This window comes from Schistocerca serialis, chromosome 1, assembly GCF_023864345.2.
Source record: "Schistocerca serialis cubense isolate TAMUIC-IGC-003099 chromosome 1, iqSchSeri2.2, whole genome shotgun sequence".
Lineage (NCBI taxonomy): Eukaryota > Metazoa > Arthropoda > Insecta > Orthoptera > Acrididae > Schistocerca > Schistocerca serialis.
The window spans coordinates 806,700,744-806,718,979 of record NC_064638.1 but is presented as its reverse complement, the minus strand read 5'-3'; the positions used below and the strand labels follow the sequence as shown (position 1 = coordinate 806,718,979).

Below are 18,236 nucleotides of genomic sequence, written 5' to 3'. Positions count from 1 at the left end.
GCATAGAGGTCTACATTGAAATTTTGTTTCGTTCTGAGAGCATTCCCGCCTTTGCTCTTCAAAATTTCTGCTCGAAAAAATTCCAGTTGGTAGAGGAAATATCAATAAACATTTTGACCACATGTGACATTGATATCTACAACACATCCCGAGAAAAAAAATTCTCAAAGAACATGCTTTTTACGGGCCAAAGATAGTAAACCTCCCCTTAAAAAAAACCACAGGTAGTTTCAAAGCACTAGGCTTTGTCTACACACATTAGTGTGACAATCTTTTAAATTTGTGTTGCTTATCAAATCATTTACAAAAAAATTAGATGCGAATTTTGCTGAAAATAAATGTGAATTTTGATGAAAATAGATGCAGTTTTCACCAAAAACAGATGCTACATTTTCTGGTCCATAGCTATCATGTATTCCCCCACAGAAACCGGTGGCTCACTATGTAAATATGACCCACACTGTATAACTCTTTTAAACAAATGCAATGAGGCACAATTTGATTGTTTGGAGGAAAGAGACCAAACAGCGAGGTCATCAGTCTCATCGGATTAGGGAAGGACGGGGAAGGAAGGAAATCGGCCGTGCCCTTTCAAAGGAACCATCCCGGCATTTGCCTGGAGCGATTTAGGGAAATCACGGAAAACCCAAATCAGGATAGCCGGACGCCGGATTGAATAGTCGTCCTCCCTAAAGCAAGTCCAATGTGCTAACCACCTCGTTCGGTAATGAGGGACGATGTGCAATTGACCCATGGACTCTTATGGTTCATGCAAAACACCTAACATGAGAGCCTCCTTAATAGGCACAGGTGCACTGTACATAAGAAGGATGGTTACATAGCTATGTCAACAGTTATATCAGCTTATTCCTTACACAGAGGATGTGGTTGATCCTTGAAATGAGTTCAAATTGTAAATAAACGTGGCTAGAATAACGAGAATATTTTAAAAAAATAAATAAATTAAAAAAAAACCTAATTTCAATATTTTAGCAAACGGAAAATTCACTTGAGAAAATTTTAAGACACATCTTCAAAAGGCAAAATTCTTACTACTCTTGACAGTTACATAAAACTAGTTTTGGGAGTAACAGTAAACTCTTGAGAGACGAGAGAGAGAGAGAGAGAGAGAGAGAGAGAGAGAGAGAGAGAGAGAATATGTGTGTGTGTGTGTGTGTGTGTGTGTGTGTGTGTGTGTGCGCGTGTTATAAGTTTCCTGAAAAACTTAAGTAAGCATAGCAGCTGTAAAGTCAACTGATTATTAGAAACAACATGATGAAAGGCTGTATTTACAGTACGTTAAATATAAAAATACTGCATTCATTGCTCTTAATTATATATGGTTTCCTCAGATGCTTTCTGTTTAATTCAAATTCCCTGGAAGCTACACACCAATCTGAATAAAAAGCATACTGCTGGAATCAAATTGGGCGTCATTTAAAAATTTTGAGACTCACCACCATACGTAAAGCCTCCTGCCACTGAGCCTCCATTGCATCATGAAGTTGCTCCAAAAGTTCATTTCGATGTTTAGTTTGCAATTGAAGCTGTGCCTGTAATTTTGCAAGCTGCTGATTTGCCTGTGCTAGTTGTATCTTATACAACTTCATTTCCTCTTGTTGTTTCTCTTCTAGTAGTTTTACTTCCATCTGATATCTACAAATCAGAAACAGAGTATTCATCAACAATTTTAACCCATAACTGGAAATACTTGTACAAACAACAAAACCAGTCATCACTTTCTATACTAAATCAATTAAGACATTTTTGATCAGTGTTGTACATTCAGGGTGTGGCAAAACAAGTGCTGTACGATTTGTGAGACACAGAGGTGAGCGAGTGTACCAGGACTTACTCCAGTTCACTGCTACTAGCGCATCATCATCATCATAGCACACCTGTGTGTAGCATACAAAGTATTGCACCATGATCTAAGAATGAAATTAAAAATTAAAGTAACTTTTCCAAACTTTGTCAATATTATTATGTGAGTGCATATGAACTTTTACTGAATATATTAATCAGTTAGAACTCAAAACATTTATTTATCGTCATAGTTCCTGATCCTGCTGTGTAAATAGAGAGCAAAAAAATTTTCTTACAGGGAGCACAAGAAGAATGTGGACTTACAGACTGGAAATTATGGTCAGTATGTTCTTTATTGGCTTCTTGTTGACCGCAAAAATAGTTTCCAGGCTCTTGTAAAAAACTGCGACAAATATTTATATATTCTATACTATTATCCGCCTGCCGCCCCACACATGGTTTTAATTGGTCAGGAAATTTCAGTGAAAGTGATCAGCACGAAACGGGGAACTCGGTAGGCACTAACGGGATACCGCAGTGAAATATGCTGAAACCAGTACGAGAACAGTGCCAAGATTTACTCACACATGTGGAAACTAAACTGTGAACGTTAGCCACAGTAACCTTGATTGTGACAGAAGGGGGGCAAGAAGACACCACCAGATCATGACTACCACCAGTGCTGAGGTTAGAAGAAGACAGCGCATCATCACAAGAGATGTGTGGACCTGTGAGCTATCTGCAACCTACTGCACGGGCTCACCAGCTCCCCCTGGAGCTACTGCAGTAAGTGTTACTCGCTGCCATCCTCACCACCACAGCTGCTACTGCTACATGCATTACTTTGTGACGCATCACATCATGTTGGCTGGTACACCTCACTGGCACTTTTTGTCGAGGTCAACCAATTAAGTCAAGAATATTTGAAGTATTTGTTAATTTATTTTAACAGGCTACTGAAAATGGAATGTATTGGTAAGAATAGTGCAAAAGTTAAGATGGAACCAGTCTCTGACAATGAATCTTCAGAATTCAAAACTGAAATTAATGATGATGGTTCAGTCAAAGTAATAAATCCAGAATTGGAAGTAAATTTTTAATGTTACTGCGAAGTTAGGACCAGTTTTTGATGATGTGGTGCTTGAAGTAGAGGTCAAAAAAGAAGAAGTAGAATTAATAAAGTTATCAGATAATGAAACTGAGTTCAATATGTCTGAAATTCAGTCAAATCAGGGAATGCTAGGAACTCCTTTAAAACTGGTGGAAACGCCAAGTGGCAATGTAGAGGCACCAAATTGGATGCAAATTATTGTTTTCTAAACTTGAATCTCACAACACAGAACTGAACAATAAGATGGAATCCAATAATAAACAGTTACGTAGTAGGACTGAGTCTAGTAATATAGAACTAAAGGATAGTAATAACAACCTAAAAGATAGTAATATAGAACTTAACAGTAAGATTGAATTTATTTGTAAAGAGCTAAAGGGTGAAATGTGCTCAAAACTGAACAACTTAAATTAAAAAATTGATTCAGACCTGCAAGTCAAAGTAGGGCAACAGCTAAATAAATTGCATAGTATTTTCAAATCCAAAATTAAGGAAGTTCGCAAAGCTTTTAAAAGGATGCAGATGAACTTAGGGAAGGCAGGTTGTCAGAATTAGTAGGCAATGAATCCACACTTCGCTCTAATTGATTTGAAGAAGTAACTACTAAAGTAAATGCTTGGCAAAAAGATATTAAGAAAGTAAAATCTGATTGTGAGTAATAATGTGAGGATGTTGATAAAAGATTTTCTGGCAGAGTGCAAGCAGTACAACTACTTGTAGAAGACCTAAACACTAGTATTACTAACATAGAAAATAGAGTAACCTCTGGTAGTTCTTGTAATACTACTGTACAGCATGTTGCCTCAGTTGACGTCACTTTCATTGGATGTCGTCAATTTTTAGGTTTTGATCCAAACAAATTTCACACATTGGAGTTCTGTGCCAAGTGCATGGTCAGAACAAGAGAAAATTTCTTTCAGAAGAAGTCATTTGTCAGGGAATGCTTTCTGTGGTCAGATGATGTAATGATTAGATGCAAAACTCTATCTAAATTTAAAACTGCATTTCTTAATGAGTACTAGTCATACAACAAACAAAACAATGTCTTGAGAGAGTTTTGGAGTGGTAAAAAGTTTGTTCCAGGTCGTGAACCAGTAAAAGAGAACTCTGGAAAGGGGGGGCTGTCACATTTGACAGAAAAGCTGAAACCGGAAATGATTATCATGGGATTAGAAGGCAAGCTGCCTTGGTATTGCCAGAAAAGAACCATTTCCATACCTAGTGATAATGTGGATGGGTTAACTAGGTACCTGGAGTGAGTAGAAAGAGTAGCTGCTGTTTATGAGCAGATGTAAAATAATAAGTCTTCTAACAATCAATTAAACAACAGAAATAACGACAGTGGGAACATGAATGTTAGAAGTGTGGAGGTTCAGAATACAAAATCTAATTATCGTGGTCAAGGCTGTGGTAGAGGAGGAGGGGGTTGACAGCCACCTCGCTGTCGCAATAATTATGATGAAAGCAGAAATGTACATAATGTGCCAAAGAGACAAGACAGAGAGCAGTATTCTGCCCCATGTGATTCTGTATCTAATGAACACAACAGGCTGCATGTGGAAAACTAAGTCCCGTCTATGAGGAAACTGGTGCTCACAAGGCGGAAACCGTAACACAGCCAGTAACAGAAACACATATCACAGTCCGTCAGCACATGCAAACTGATAGCAAGGATGATGAAATAGGAACAGACAGTACCACTGATGTGCTAAATCACTCACATTACATATATTGACAGCATTTTGGAAACATTAGGAAAATGGGTCAAGGAGGAGAAAGAAAATACTACAGATAATAGGAAGGAACAAATTAACAGGTTGGAATTGAATAAGGACGAAGATGAAATAAAGGCTAGCACCTTTGACGATAATGGCAATCTGCAGGCTAAAGTTTCGGTAGAGGAGGTAGAGTCAGTTTTGCAAGGCTTTGAAGAGGAGCAGTTGAGATACCAAGGGGGAGGTAATAATAATGAGGGCAAGGAACCTATTAGCTGTGTTGACTTGCCACAAACTATAAAAGCCAATGACATTGTTATAGATAGCAATGTTGCAAAGGGATGCAGTTGCTCAGAGAGAGAGAGAGAGAGAGAGAGAGAGAGAGAGAGAGAGAGAGAGAGTAGTTTAGCTGATGTGCAGCAAATGAAAGTAGAGGAATTGGTCAAGTGCTCTGATTTAAAACTGGTGGACAGGTTGGAAAAGACAGCTGAGAATGGAGAGATTGATGACCCTGTGAATCTAAATGCGAATGTACTTGCAACTGAACAAAACTACTTTAGCTGGAAACAGACTGAAAAGGATTTATTAGAAAACTTTTATGAGGAACCTGCTAAAACTAGAATAACTCACCCTATTATAATTAAACTAACATCTCAGGAGTAACAGTGTGTTATCTTCTTGATAATGGCAGTGAAGTAAGTGCTTTATCCCAAGCATTTTTTGATTCTATTCTCAATAAGAGTGAATTAACTGACATGAAAGTAAGTGGCTTAAGAATAATAGGTGCCACTGGAAAAGTTTCTAGACCAGTACAGCATGAGTCTTTGATACCAATTGGTGCAAGCGGCGTAATAATAGATTATCCAAACAAAGATGTTTATGCATGTTTATCAAGGACCATTCGGGATAATAGGTACGCCTCAGGCAAACGCATACCATTTTGAACACCCAAAAAGTAAGAAAGAACTAGGTATTATGAAACATTGTAAATCTTTAGGGAGTTTGCCCTCTCTGGCAGATACACAGTTTGGCCTGTTGTGTGGTCCCAGGTGTATGAAACTTTATATTCGTTCTCCTTTCATGTTTCATTCTCTTCTTCTGTCCTATCTATACCAGTTTCTGTAAGGAGTCGGCCACTCTTTGGCAGATATACAGCTTGATGTAATGTGTGGTCCCAACTGGATGAAACTTTATTCCCCTTTCGAGTTTCATTCTCTTCTTCTGTCCTACCTATAGTAAATAAGTAATATATGTTTTCATATTGTACATATGTTATTAGTTTTTAATGTGTTCCTAGTGAATAAGAATGATCCCCGAGAATGACTATATCCGATTGATGACTTACAAGATAATATGAAAGGTAGTTTGCGGAGGGTAACTTTTGAGAACCATAGAAAAATTATGGCTTAAGTAAAGAAATAATAAATAAGATCCATAAAAAGGATTAGTAACTGTAAAATACATATACTTTGCAGTAAGGAAAGTAACTGAAGCTGAAAATTTCTAAAATCTGAAACAATAAGCTCTGCAAAATTAATAATTTACAGTTGGGAGAAAATTTTTCTGAAGGTAAGAGAGAGTAATAAAATGATTCCACTAGATGCAAGCCAAAGCATTTTAATATTAATTAAAGGAAATATGTGGAAGTGGTGTGAGGATCACACTAAAATTATATGTAAATAATTAGGTTGGTAGGCTGACAAAGATAAAAGGAAGAACGAAGCGTCAAAATACACGAATAAATGAAAATAAAGAGGAATAAGGCTAATGAAGTCAGTAGGTTAACATTCACGGTGAATTAACAGAAAATGGGTGTGAGAAATTCCTCCCATCTCATAAAAATGTTTGAGAAAACACGTGATCTTGCTCAAGGCAGATAGTCAGTTAACAGATAAAAACTGACACATGGAGACAACAATGCAAATAAATGAATGTGTTAAGAAATGCACATTGTAGAATATGGGTATGTTATAATAAAAGCAGCTTTTTGATCATGTGTGTGAAAAAGCAAAGTAACTGCTGTCGAACAAACAACTTCTTTAGCATACTAATCCATATGATAATTGAGCCATAGGAAGGTAGAACTTACAAAGGTTACTCAATTTTCTAAGTACATCAACATCTAAAGTAATAAAGTACACTGCAAACTAGCCCAAAATGTGACTATTTAAGAAGATATACTGACTTTCAGAACCCAATATCCATGGTTTATACATATTACAAAAATAACAAAAGAAACAAAATAAAAGCAAAGTTTGTGATTCAGGCTTAATAATGAAGTAAACTGTCATAATTTTATTAAGTAATGTATTGCCAATAATCATTCTGAGAAGGTTACTAACAATTTTCCAAATACTAAAAGGAAGAAATTCTTCCTGGTACCTTCTGAATTATTTATTTAAATTATAGAAGAAAAATAGATTGCAGAATGTGTATGTCCTCCCTTAGATGTAAGTTGAGAACAGAAGCTTAGGCTATGTCATCTGTTTCTCAGGGACATGGGGGCTTCATGAAAGGTAGTCTACAAGCTGTGTTGGAGAAGGAAGCAAGGTCACAAGTTATAGTGAAACCTCACTTTTCCATTTTATAATCAAATATCATGGAGAACACCATAAAGTGACTTCCCACCCTCTGTCTCAAATGTTTTCATGAAAGAGGTACGTATGGACGTTCACAGAAGTGCCCACAATTTACAGTAACTTCATTTGTTTCTATCATTTAATTTTGTTCAACAATAATTTTTTCACAAAAATAAATAGGGTATGATGTGACGAAACAAGAACTGTACCATTTGAGAGATACAGAAGCGAGCGAGTGTGCTAGGACTTATCCCAGTTCACAGCTACTAGCGCCACATCATCATAACGCACCTGTGCATAGCATAGAAAGTATTGCGCCATAATCTAAGCATAAAATTAAAAATTAAAGTAACTTTTCCAAAATTTGTCAATATATGCTTTAGTATATTAATGTTAAAGTATTTAAATCTCAGAATGATCAGATGAATATGTTTCACCCCGTACATTGCTTTAAGAAAAAAAAGGCACTAAATAATAAAGCTAGAATGCTAAAAATTGTTCAGTACATGCCAAATGTATGTCACAATCAACTGTTCCAAGTCTCAACTTGATCGGAGCAATATTTTGGTCAAAATTGGCATTTTTACGAAAAATTGAAGGCACTAAATATTAGGCACAGAAAGATGAAAATTCATTTGTGGCCTCAGTTTTGTATAAAAACATTAACTATGTGACTTCATTAAGCTACCTCTAGTAGTTTTCAAGTAATTTAATAAAAACTACATTGGAACAAAAACGTTCTTATTCGTAATAGATTAAGGATCATATGTATTAATGACAGAAAATACTAATTACAGCACTTTGTTATATCCATTAAATAACACTACAATACCCAGTTTCAAGACTTTAATGTAAATAATAATCAATACAAGGACTCTTAAAGAAGTAGTTTGGAGGTCATGTTCTAGTGTCAGTTCTATTATAAAAATTCTAGCTGCCAAAGTTTAAATTCAATCGCACTGAAACTTTTCCAGTAACTGAGCCAACTTAACTTTAATTATATAAAAATTATGAATATTGTAAATTGATATACAACAGAGTTATTAAATAACACGTGTCCAAGAAAGTGGCAATTTAGACGACACTACCTGGACAGAGAGCGATAGACAGCAGATGTTACGTTCAGCTATCTGTTGTACTCAGATATTAACACAGCCAGAGAGGCAGTGAAGACACACTTTGCAATGAGCTATCAACCAGTCCACGTCAGTCAAATGCCGGCACACTTTGTGTCTCGGATGACACCACAACCAGGCAGCTACCAAATGTATGTTTTTGGTAAAAGTAAGAAGTGCACTCAGGAGGACTGTATACCATCCTGGACTGCTGAGATTTCATGGAAGTAACTGTTCGGGTACTGCCCCCAATGTTGACAAAACTGCATGATACATGGTGAGATGATTTTCCACTTTTGTGGCGAGTTATTAACTTTCATGATTAAAAGTCAGGGGAAAGACCATTTTAATTGGAATTTACCACAGAGGTCACCTCTAAACTGCTCAAAGTGCTGTTTATTATAGGGACATCATTATTATTATTATTATTATTATTATTATTATTGAATTTTTCTCAGACGTTATGTCTGGTTAAAAGTGGAAAGTGACGCAGACCTTGATCAAGCATAACTTCCTTTTAACTGTACGGTATATGTTACATTGCATTTAGGAACTTTTGGGTAATTGAACATGTATCAATAATTATAATAATTAATTGTATATATACGTTTGGATGTAGCTGTATTGTGTTGATGTACTGGTGGATATTGTGTGGTATGACTCCTGTAATTGATAGCATAATTGGTATAATGTCGACTTTATCCTGATGCCACATGTCCTTGACTTCCTCAGCCAGTTGGATGTATTTTTCAATTTTTTCTCCTGTTTTCTACTGTATATTTGTTGTATTGGGTATGGATATTTCGATTATTTGTGTTAATTTCTTCTTTTTATTGGCGAGTATGACGTCAGGTTTGTTATGTGGTGGTGTTTTATCTGTTATAACGGTTCTGTTCCAGTATAATTTGTATTCATCATTCTCCAGTACATTTTGTGGTGCATACTTGCATGTAGGAACGTGTTGTTTTATTAGTTTATGTTGTATGGCAAGTTGTTGATCTATTATTTTTGCTACATTGTCATGTCTTCTGGTGTATTCTGTATTTGCTAGTATTGTACATCCACTTGTGGTGTGATCTACTGTTTTATTTGTTGTTTGCAAAGTCTGCATTTATCTGTATTGGTATCGGGATCTTTAATAATATGCTTGCTGTAATATCTGATGTTTATTGTGTTTATTATTATTATTATTATTATTATTATTATTATTATTATTATTATCAGGAATATTATTGTGTGCGCGCGCCTGTGAACTTTTACTGAATTCATTAATCAGTTAGAACTCAAAACTTTATTTACAGTCATATTTCCTGGTCCCGCTGCGTAAATACTGAGTAGAAACTTTTTCTTTCAGTGAGAACAAAAAGAATGTGGACTTATTGACCGGAAATTATGGTCAGTACATTCTCCATCACTTTCTGGCTGACTGCAAAAATAGTTTTTAGGCTCTTGTATAAGACAACGATGAATATTTATAAGAGGGTTGGAACTTAAATAGTGGCAACTATTTATTCACAACCGATACAAAAGAGTTACATGTTTGCACATGTTACTGCCCTCCATAGTAGTCACCAGCATTGTGTAGAAGCCATTGCCAGCAATGTGGAAGGCGTAGTATGTAGTTAGCAGAGCCTGTTCTGTAGATTGTGCGAGTGGAGTGGTCTACTACCTGTAAAATCTCTGGAACAGTTCTGAAGCGAATGCAACGAAGTGGTTCCTTCATCTTCGGAATCAAATCACAGTCACAAGGACTTAAGTCTGGGGAGTATGGTGGATGGTACAGTACTTGCCAGTCCCATCAACCGAACAGAGCATATTGTCATGCAAAATGATGGGTAGGTTGCGCAGAAAATGTCGCTGCTTCTTTCACAAAGCTGGTCCCAGGTAATGCTCCAAAAACGAACAGTAATACAGTCCTTGTGACTTTGATTTGATTCTGAAGATGATGGAACCACTTCATGGCATTCGCTTCAGAACTGTTAGAGAAATTTGACAGGCAGTAGACCGTTCCATTCACACCATCAACAGAACAGACTCTGCTAATGGTATGCTACACTTTCCACATTGCTGGCAACAGGTTCTACACAAAGCTGGTGACTACTTTGAAGGACAGTAACAGGTGCAAACATGTAGCTCTTTTGTATCAGTTGTGAATAAATAGTTGTCACTATTTAAGTTCCCACCCTCGTATATTCTATATTATTATCCACCCGTTGGACCACAATGGGCTATTGAGTCAGGTTAAAATAGTTTTCATAATAAGATTAGGAAAGATAATGATTTTACATTCTTGAACATCAGATTGTACAACTCTAAGACTCCTTAAAAAGTGGGAATTTTTCTGAACACTACCTTCATATTAAGGGCATCAGTATGCATGGACTACCAGTATGTTCCAAAATGCCATGCATGGAAATGGGATTTTTACTCTGAGTATCCTACAGTACAGGTAGGGTCAAAGTTTGAATACTGTATTACACTCTTCCTCCAGCTTAGGCAAATGGAGCAAATCGGTTGGCCCTTTATACATTAGATGTGGTCTATAGTGCCCCTTAAGGGGCTTATGGAGGCACCATTTAATTCACAGGTGGCTCTTCAGAGAACCTGAAAAACATTTTTCACCATATTTTCTCTGTCAGCACCAAATATATAAATCACTAACAGCAGCAAATTGCTCAAATTTTAACAGTATGTTCTCTACGTATTTATCTAAAAGTGCCATCTTCCAGTTTTCAAAAATCTTTATCTGTTTTTGAGAAACACACCAAAAAACATGATTTCGGGTACCAAAACCAAGTCGCAGATTCCAAGACGGCTATACACACAAAATGGCTGTAATTTTTATGACACTTTCCTAAGAACTCTATCACAAACAACCTTGAAAGTTTCTTTGATATTTTTATCCATTTCTGAGATACATAAGTTCAAAGTTATACTACTTGTACATTATGTAAAATACACAAGTAAAATCCAGTATGAGGCAAAAATGTAGTTTATGAAGTGACACAGCATGGAGAAATATGATGTAATGTGTGTCTGTTATCATCATAAGGCTTCTGGGAACCCCACATTCTAGCACTATATCACATGCAAAATTTTTGTGCAGGTAAAACATGGTCTGAGGTGTAAAATTAGTTTTGCATTATTTCAACTTCATGTAAGCAAATTATCTAAATTTTGCTGACCCATAAATTCTTTTCATGTGGGTGACATGCATGCTGTAGCAGTGAAAAGAAGGGAATCAGTAGAAAAATATTCATATTGGAGCATAAAAAAAGGTAAATATACTCCTGTTTAAAAGACTGACTGAAAAGTGGAGTATGAGCTGCCTCGTTCCTTCCCTAGCATCCCCCAGTAATGATGGAATTCAGTATGGTGTTGGCCCAGCCTTAACCTTGATTACAGCTTCCACTCTCACAAGCATACATTCAATCAGGTGCTGGAAGGTTTCTTGGGGAATGGCAGCCCATTCTTCACAGAGTGCTGCACTGAGGAGAGGTATCGATGTAGGTAGATGAGGCCTGGCATGAAGTTGGCATTCCAAAATATCCCAAAGGTGTTCAACAGGATTCATGTCAGGGCTCTGTGCACGCTGGTCCATTACAGGGATGTTATTGTCATGTAACCACTCCACCACAAGCCATGCATTATGACCAGGTGCTCGATCATGTTGAACGATGCAATCACTATCCCCGAATTGCTCTTCAACAGTGGGAAGCAAGAAGGTGCTTAAACATCAATGTAGGCCTGTGCTGTGATAGTGCCACACTAAACAAGGTGTGCAAGCCCCCTCCATGAAAAACACAACCACACCATAACACCACCACCTCCAAATTTTACTGTTGGCAATACACACGCTGACAGATGACGTTCACCAGGCATTTGTCATACCTAAACCCTGCTATTATATCGCCACATTGTACATTATGCACTGTGATTCGTCACTCCACACAACATTTTTCCACTGTTCAATCATCCAATGTTTATGCTCCTTACACCAAGCGAGATGTCATTTGGCATTTACTGGTGTGATGTGTGGCTTATGAGCAGCCGCTCGACCATGAAATCCAAGTTTTCTCACCTCCCATATAACTGTCTTAGTACTTGCAGTGGATCCTGATGCAGTTTTCAAATCCTGTGTGATGGTCTGAATAGATGTCTGCCTATTACACATTACGACCCTCTTCAACTGTCTGCGGTCTCTGTCAGTCAAAAGATGAGGTCGGCCTGTATGCTTTTGTGCTGTACATGTCCCTTCATATTTCCACTTCACTATCACATCGGAAACAGTGAACCTAGAGATGCTTAGGAGTGTGGAAATCTCACGTACAGATGTATGACACTAGTGACATCCAATCACGTGACCACATTCCAAATCTGCGAGTTCCGTGGAGCACCCCATTCTGCTCTCTCATGATGTCTAATGACTACTGAGGTCGCTGATATGGAGTACCTGGCAGTAGGTGGCACCACAATGCACCTAATATGAAAAATGTATGTTTTTGGGGATAGCATGTGATACACAGGAAGAAACTTCAAAATCTCCTGTAATCACACACAAACAAAATGTAATAAGATTGCTTGTAGAGATTTTACGCAGGATACACAGGCATAAATATATGTCATGTAGTCAGACTTGCCTTGAAACAATTTTATCTATGGTGGCTCAAGAACATGTTGTTATCGTAAATATCACTGAAGCAAAATCTGTAGTCAGTCATATTTTCTGAATGGATGATTTATTTCACCATAACTATTTTTGTACCTTTTCCATGAATGTAAAATGTGAAGACCTTGTATCAGGCAGTTGTAATTAAAGTGCTGCTACTCACAGAGGTCCAGTGTGAGATGTAATTATTGTATGGCAGCAAATCTTCGTACATATGGTAAGGAGTTAATGCAGAACTGATTACTGTTGGGAAAAAAAATTAGTTCCAGCTGTGGTCACCAGGTGCAAATTTGGTGCTGTACACTGGTTGTATGACAGTATGACATCCATACTTTGATTTGGCAAGCCATAGCATGAGTGAACAGTATGGCTATTGAGAAGAGAGACCATGCGCTTTTAGCAAAACTGTTTCATGTGAATGGCAGCAATCACAGTGCAGCACTGAGAGGTCTGAGGAGAGGCCCATTGTCATTGAATGGTTTAAAGAAGATGACATTAAAACACAGATGAGCCTAGTGTGGCACTTGGAAGAGAATGTAAGTTCTTGATGAGATTGATGTTGCTGTAACTGACCATGCAGTAGTGCAAGTGCTCGTGCAGTGTCACGAGAACTGACCATCCCATGATCAACAGAATGGAGAGTTTTGAGATCCATTTTACAATGGACCCTGAACAAGATGAAGATACTGCAGCAATTGAAACCTCATGATCTGCAACAAGATTCAGAATTTGCTCTTCAGTTTCTGACACTGATCTAAATGGCTGAACAATATTCTATGGAGTGAAAAGGCACATTCTACACTACAGGGCGCAGTGAATACAAAGAACTGCTGAATTTGGGACACTGTTAAACCATGTGTTTCTCTTATGCTGTCGGTGGTGCCTAAATTTTTTTGCCCCCACCCCATTACCTCCTCCATGCCCAACAAGGTAAAGGCCAAGTTGCAGTGTTGGCAGGATCAGAGCATCATTTCTCCTGTTTAATCAAGTCAGTGGGCCATCCATTTGGTGGTGATTCAGAAGCCTGACAGCACCATGAACCTTTGAGGTGAGTTCAAACAGATGGTCAATGCACATTGTGTCAAGGAGGGTTGGGTTGTTTGGAGAAGGAGACCAGACAGCGAGGTCATCGGTCACACTGGACTACGCAAAGAAGGGGAAGGAAGTCGGCCATGCCCTTTCAAAGGAACCATCCCAGCATTTGCCTGGAGTGATTTAGGGAAATCACGGAAAACCTAAATCAGGATGGTCGGACGCGGGATTGAACCGTCGTCCTCCCGAATGCGAGCCCTGTGTCTAACCACTGCGCCACCTCGCTTGGTATTGTGTCAAGGACTCATATCCAATTCCACAAGTGCAAGAATTTTTGGCAAAGCCGTCAGGGAGACCAGTATTTTTCATGAAACTTGTACAATGTATACCTGCAGCTGCCGTTGGACACAGTTTCTCAGACTTTCTTAGTACTCAACACTCTCTTTGGGCATTGCCCATTTAATAACTTGTCTTTTGAAAGCTCATCTGCCCCTGAATTTATCACAATATTTGTAGCAGTATACTCAGGAAATTCCCTGTTGCGTGAACTACATCAATGACATCTGTGTTATGGGCTCTACACAAGAGGAGCATTTATGAAATCTACAGATGTTTTTCCAGTGTCTTCTGGGGAATGGCCTCCATTGCAAGCTGAAAAAGTGCAGCTTTTGCTCCTCAACAGTGCATTTTTGGGACAGGCTTAGCAAAGAGGGCTTCATCCCTATGGATGAACAAATTGCAGCCCTTGACAGCACCCAAGAACCTGAAGGAGCTCCCGTCTTTTTTGGGCACGATTTCGTATTATGCCAAGTTCATTCCCTTGGCCATGCACATCTACCAGCCCCTTAATTGCCTTTGGCAAATGGGCTTTAACTTTGTCTACTGTCAATGGACTTTTCAGTCCCTCAGTAGTGTTTGTGCTCTGCTCTCTATTTGGCTTCTTTTACAATGGGTAAACCTTTAACCCTGACTATCAACATGTCCCAATATGGCACTGGCAAGATTCTGTCCCATTGGAACATGGATGGTACCGAACAGCCAGTCACTTATGCATCAAAGACATTACCTGCAGGACAACTTAATTATTCATAGGTGGAGAAGGAGACACCAGAATTAAAAGTTTCAAGTTTTCTGGTACGGAGTAAGTTTTCTCCTCATTATCAACCACAAGCGGATGGTTAACTTATTTTGTTCTTCCATCAGACAGGACTGACCACTGACTGCACAGGTGGGCCCTCTTTGTTAGTAATTATTGCTCTGACATTTTTACTGCTCCTCCAATCAGCATGAAAATGCTGATGCACTACCACCTGTGGAGCCCAATCGTTCAATCAGCACAAGGCTCTAGTGTTCACATTGAATGATACCTTGCAGCAAACCTTGCTGAATATTCTATTGACAGCATAAGAGGTTGCAACCACCATAGCTGCTGACTCATTTTTCCAGAAAATGGTTTCGGCTGTCTTGGTGAGATTGCAGGAACGTCTCTCTTTGGGTGCACATTGAGCGTTTTTTCTCCTCTGAGATCGACTCAACATTGTCCAAGGGGTCCTCTTGCTCATCATGCTCGTCATGCCCGCCATGGAGGAGCAAAGCTGTTGGGTGGTAGTCCCCCTAGCACTGCATCCTCACAAACTCCAGCTGCTGCGCATGTCACACAGGGATATGACTTGTATGAAGGCATTGGCATGACATTGTGTCCACAAGCCAGTGATTTATTGCCACATTGAATATCTGGTGTTCGATCGCTTGCAGGGCATGAGCACAGAACCAGGCTACACCGTTGCAAAAGTTTACCTCTTGGCCATTCCTGGAGCACCCTTGGGATAGTATGCGGCTACGTTTTTTGGGCGGCATGTGCTTGTTAGTGTCTTGTTAAACTTCCCGTAAATAGCCAAGCTGTTCTTCACGTCATCGACAGACACTATTTGCACATTGCTGTCATTTTTTTCCATTACTTTTGTGTTCACAACACTATCTGTCTTCTGACTACTGCCCTATCTTACCTGGCTTCTAACATGAAGGTGGAGCATTTTGTGCATACTTAAGACCCAAATGAAGATGTCAGTGTCTTATTACGGTATATTAATAATTTTTACTTATGGACCGTCTGACAGCAACTGAATAAAACACAATTTTAGTGCCACACGCGTTTCGCCTTTATTTTCTGCAAGGCATCATCAGTGGCCTGGAATATGTACATATGTTAGCTATTTTATTTACATTTTTGTCATTGTGGCTATAGGTTGTAAACAGTTCTGGTGGTTGGTATTTCCTATTAAGTAGTAATGTTTTGAACTGTACTTACAGGTTGCGTGGACAATTTCCTACATATTACGCTCCTGTTGCATTTTTGGTGTTGTTCTTCTTCTTATGAATGCCAATTTGCGTTTTTTTCCCCCATTCCACAACACTATGCACTGAACGCTTGTTTTAAAGCAATTTTTTGGTTTCTGTTGCCGACTGTCAAATGTTTTTGCCAAAGATCGAATGTTATTGCTAAACTTATGAGTGTAACTATTGAAGTATCTGTGGTCTGTTCGTGTATGCATTTGTGTGTGCATTTGTGTGTGTGTGTGTGCATTTGTGTGTGTGTGTGTGTGTGTGTGTGTGTGTGTGTGTGTGTGTGTGTTTGTTTGGTGTGATATATATTTTTTTGTGCTGTGTGTGTAAAAATTATTAATATACTGTAATATTACACGCAACTGAGGAAGACAGGACTAAAAGTTGAAGATGTCAATACAGCTATGTCAAGCATTCCCTGACAACGTGTACAACAGGTTCAAGAAAATACATCTGAGACTCCATACGACGATACAGCATAAAAAATTCAACAAAACATGCAAAAAGAATGATTTAATTCCAAGTTACATTAATGTAAAGGTTAAAAACAGTTCTACAGTGGCACAAAAGTCGAAATCATTTGCAGAACGATATTGGTTACTACATGAAATTAAGATGCTCTATTCGAAAAAAACAGCACCTAAACATGATGCTCTAAGAGACTCATCTAGAATTGGCAAAAAATGTAGGAAACGCCGCAGTTTTCATGGCACTAGTAGAAAAAACTGAACACAACACATACACAGCAATGAAACATTTACAAACCAAACATAAACAGAAGATAATGAAACTAACAGTAAAAAAGACGCAAAAACACATTTACATTTTAAATGTGAAACCACATGAACACCAACACACATTCCATCCACGCTTAGTTAACCTAACAGAGACAGAACTACACGAAAAAATGCTCTTGGTAAAAGGTTTGAAACACTGCACCAATAGCAAAGTGAACAATCAATACATAGAAAATCTCATAGTAGAAACCGAACACATCCTTACACGTGAAGAACAACAAAATAATTGTGAAATAAACATAGGACTGACAAGAGAACTAGTAAAAGAAGAAATAAAAGGCATATTAAAACAAACACAGCAGACACACAATAAGAACAACCAAACAGAAGCAGCTACTATGAAAATGTTAAGACAAAAGTTAATAGACAATAACGTATTAATAACAAGAGCAGACAAGGGAAATGTAACAGTACTCATGGATAAAGAGCAATACATCACAAAAACCAAGGAATACATAAACACCAACGCCATACAAAAACTGAAGTCAGATCCAACTACACGATTCCAGGCAAATGTGAAACGAACACTGAAAAACATTGAACACACACTCACAGACAAACAGAAATACTACTTAACACAGAAAACCCACAAGCACCGACACTCCGCAGTCAACCGAAAGTACATACAGACGGAATGCCAATGAGAGCTGTTATCAACTTCAAGAAAGCCCCAACATACCACATAGCCAAACACCTCCAAAAGTTAGTTACAAAACACTATAAAGTAGAAAACAACAGAACAGTGATAAACACAGGAAACCTAATAGAAAACATACAGAACATACAGGTACCACACACAGCATCACTGATTTCATTCAATATAGAAAATATGTATACCTCCATCCCTATCACAGAAACAATAGAAATCATAGAACAAAATCTCTCATCCCACAGCAACCTCACCACAGATGCAATAAAAGAAATAACAGATATGCTCAGATCGGAACAAAACTACTTTCAGTTTGAGAAAGAATATTATCTACAAACTGATGGACTGCCAATGGGATCCCCAATATCAGGAACACTAGCAAACATTTTCATCAGTCACCTAGAAAATCAGATATTTGAT

General features: G+C 38.1%; 1 protein-coding gene across 2 annotated transcripts in view; it reads right to left on the bottom strand.

Moving 5' to 3' along the window:
• The window catches only part of LOC126484058 (uncharacterized), a 245,360-nt gene that overhangs the window by 68,957 nt on the left and 158,167 nt on the right, over positions 1-18,236 (bottom strand). For both annotated transcript variants that reach the window (XR_007587804.1, XM_050107411.1), the window contains exon 10: positions 1,458-1,656. Coding sequence is in view for 1 of the 2 variants with exons in the window: in XM_050107411.1 (XP_049963368.1) it covers positions 1,458-1,656 (199 nt within the window). In the remaining variant the exon portion in view is untranslated. The remainder of the gene's footprint in view (positions 1-1,457; positions 1,657-18,236) is intronic.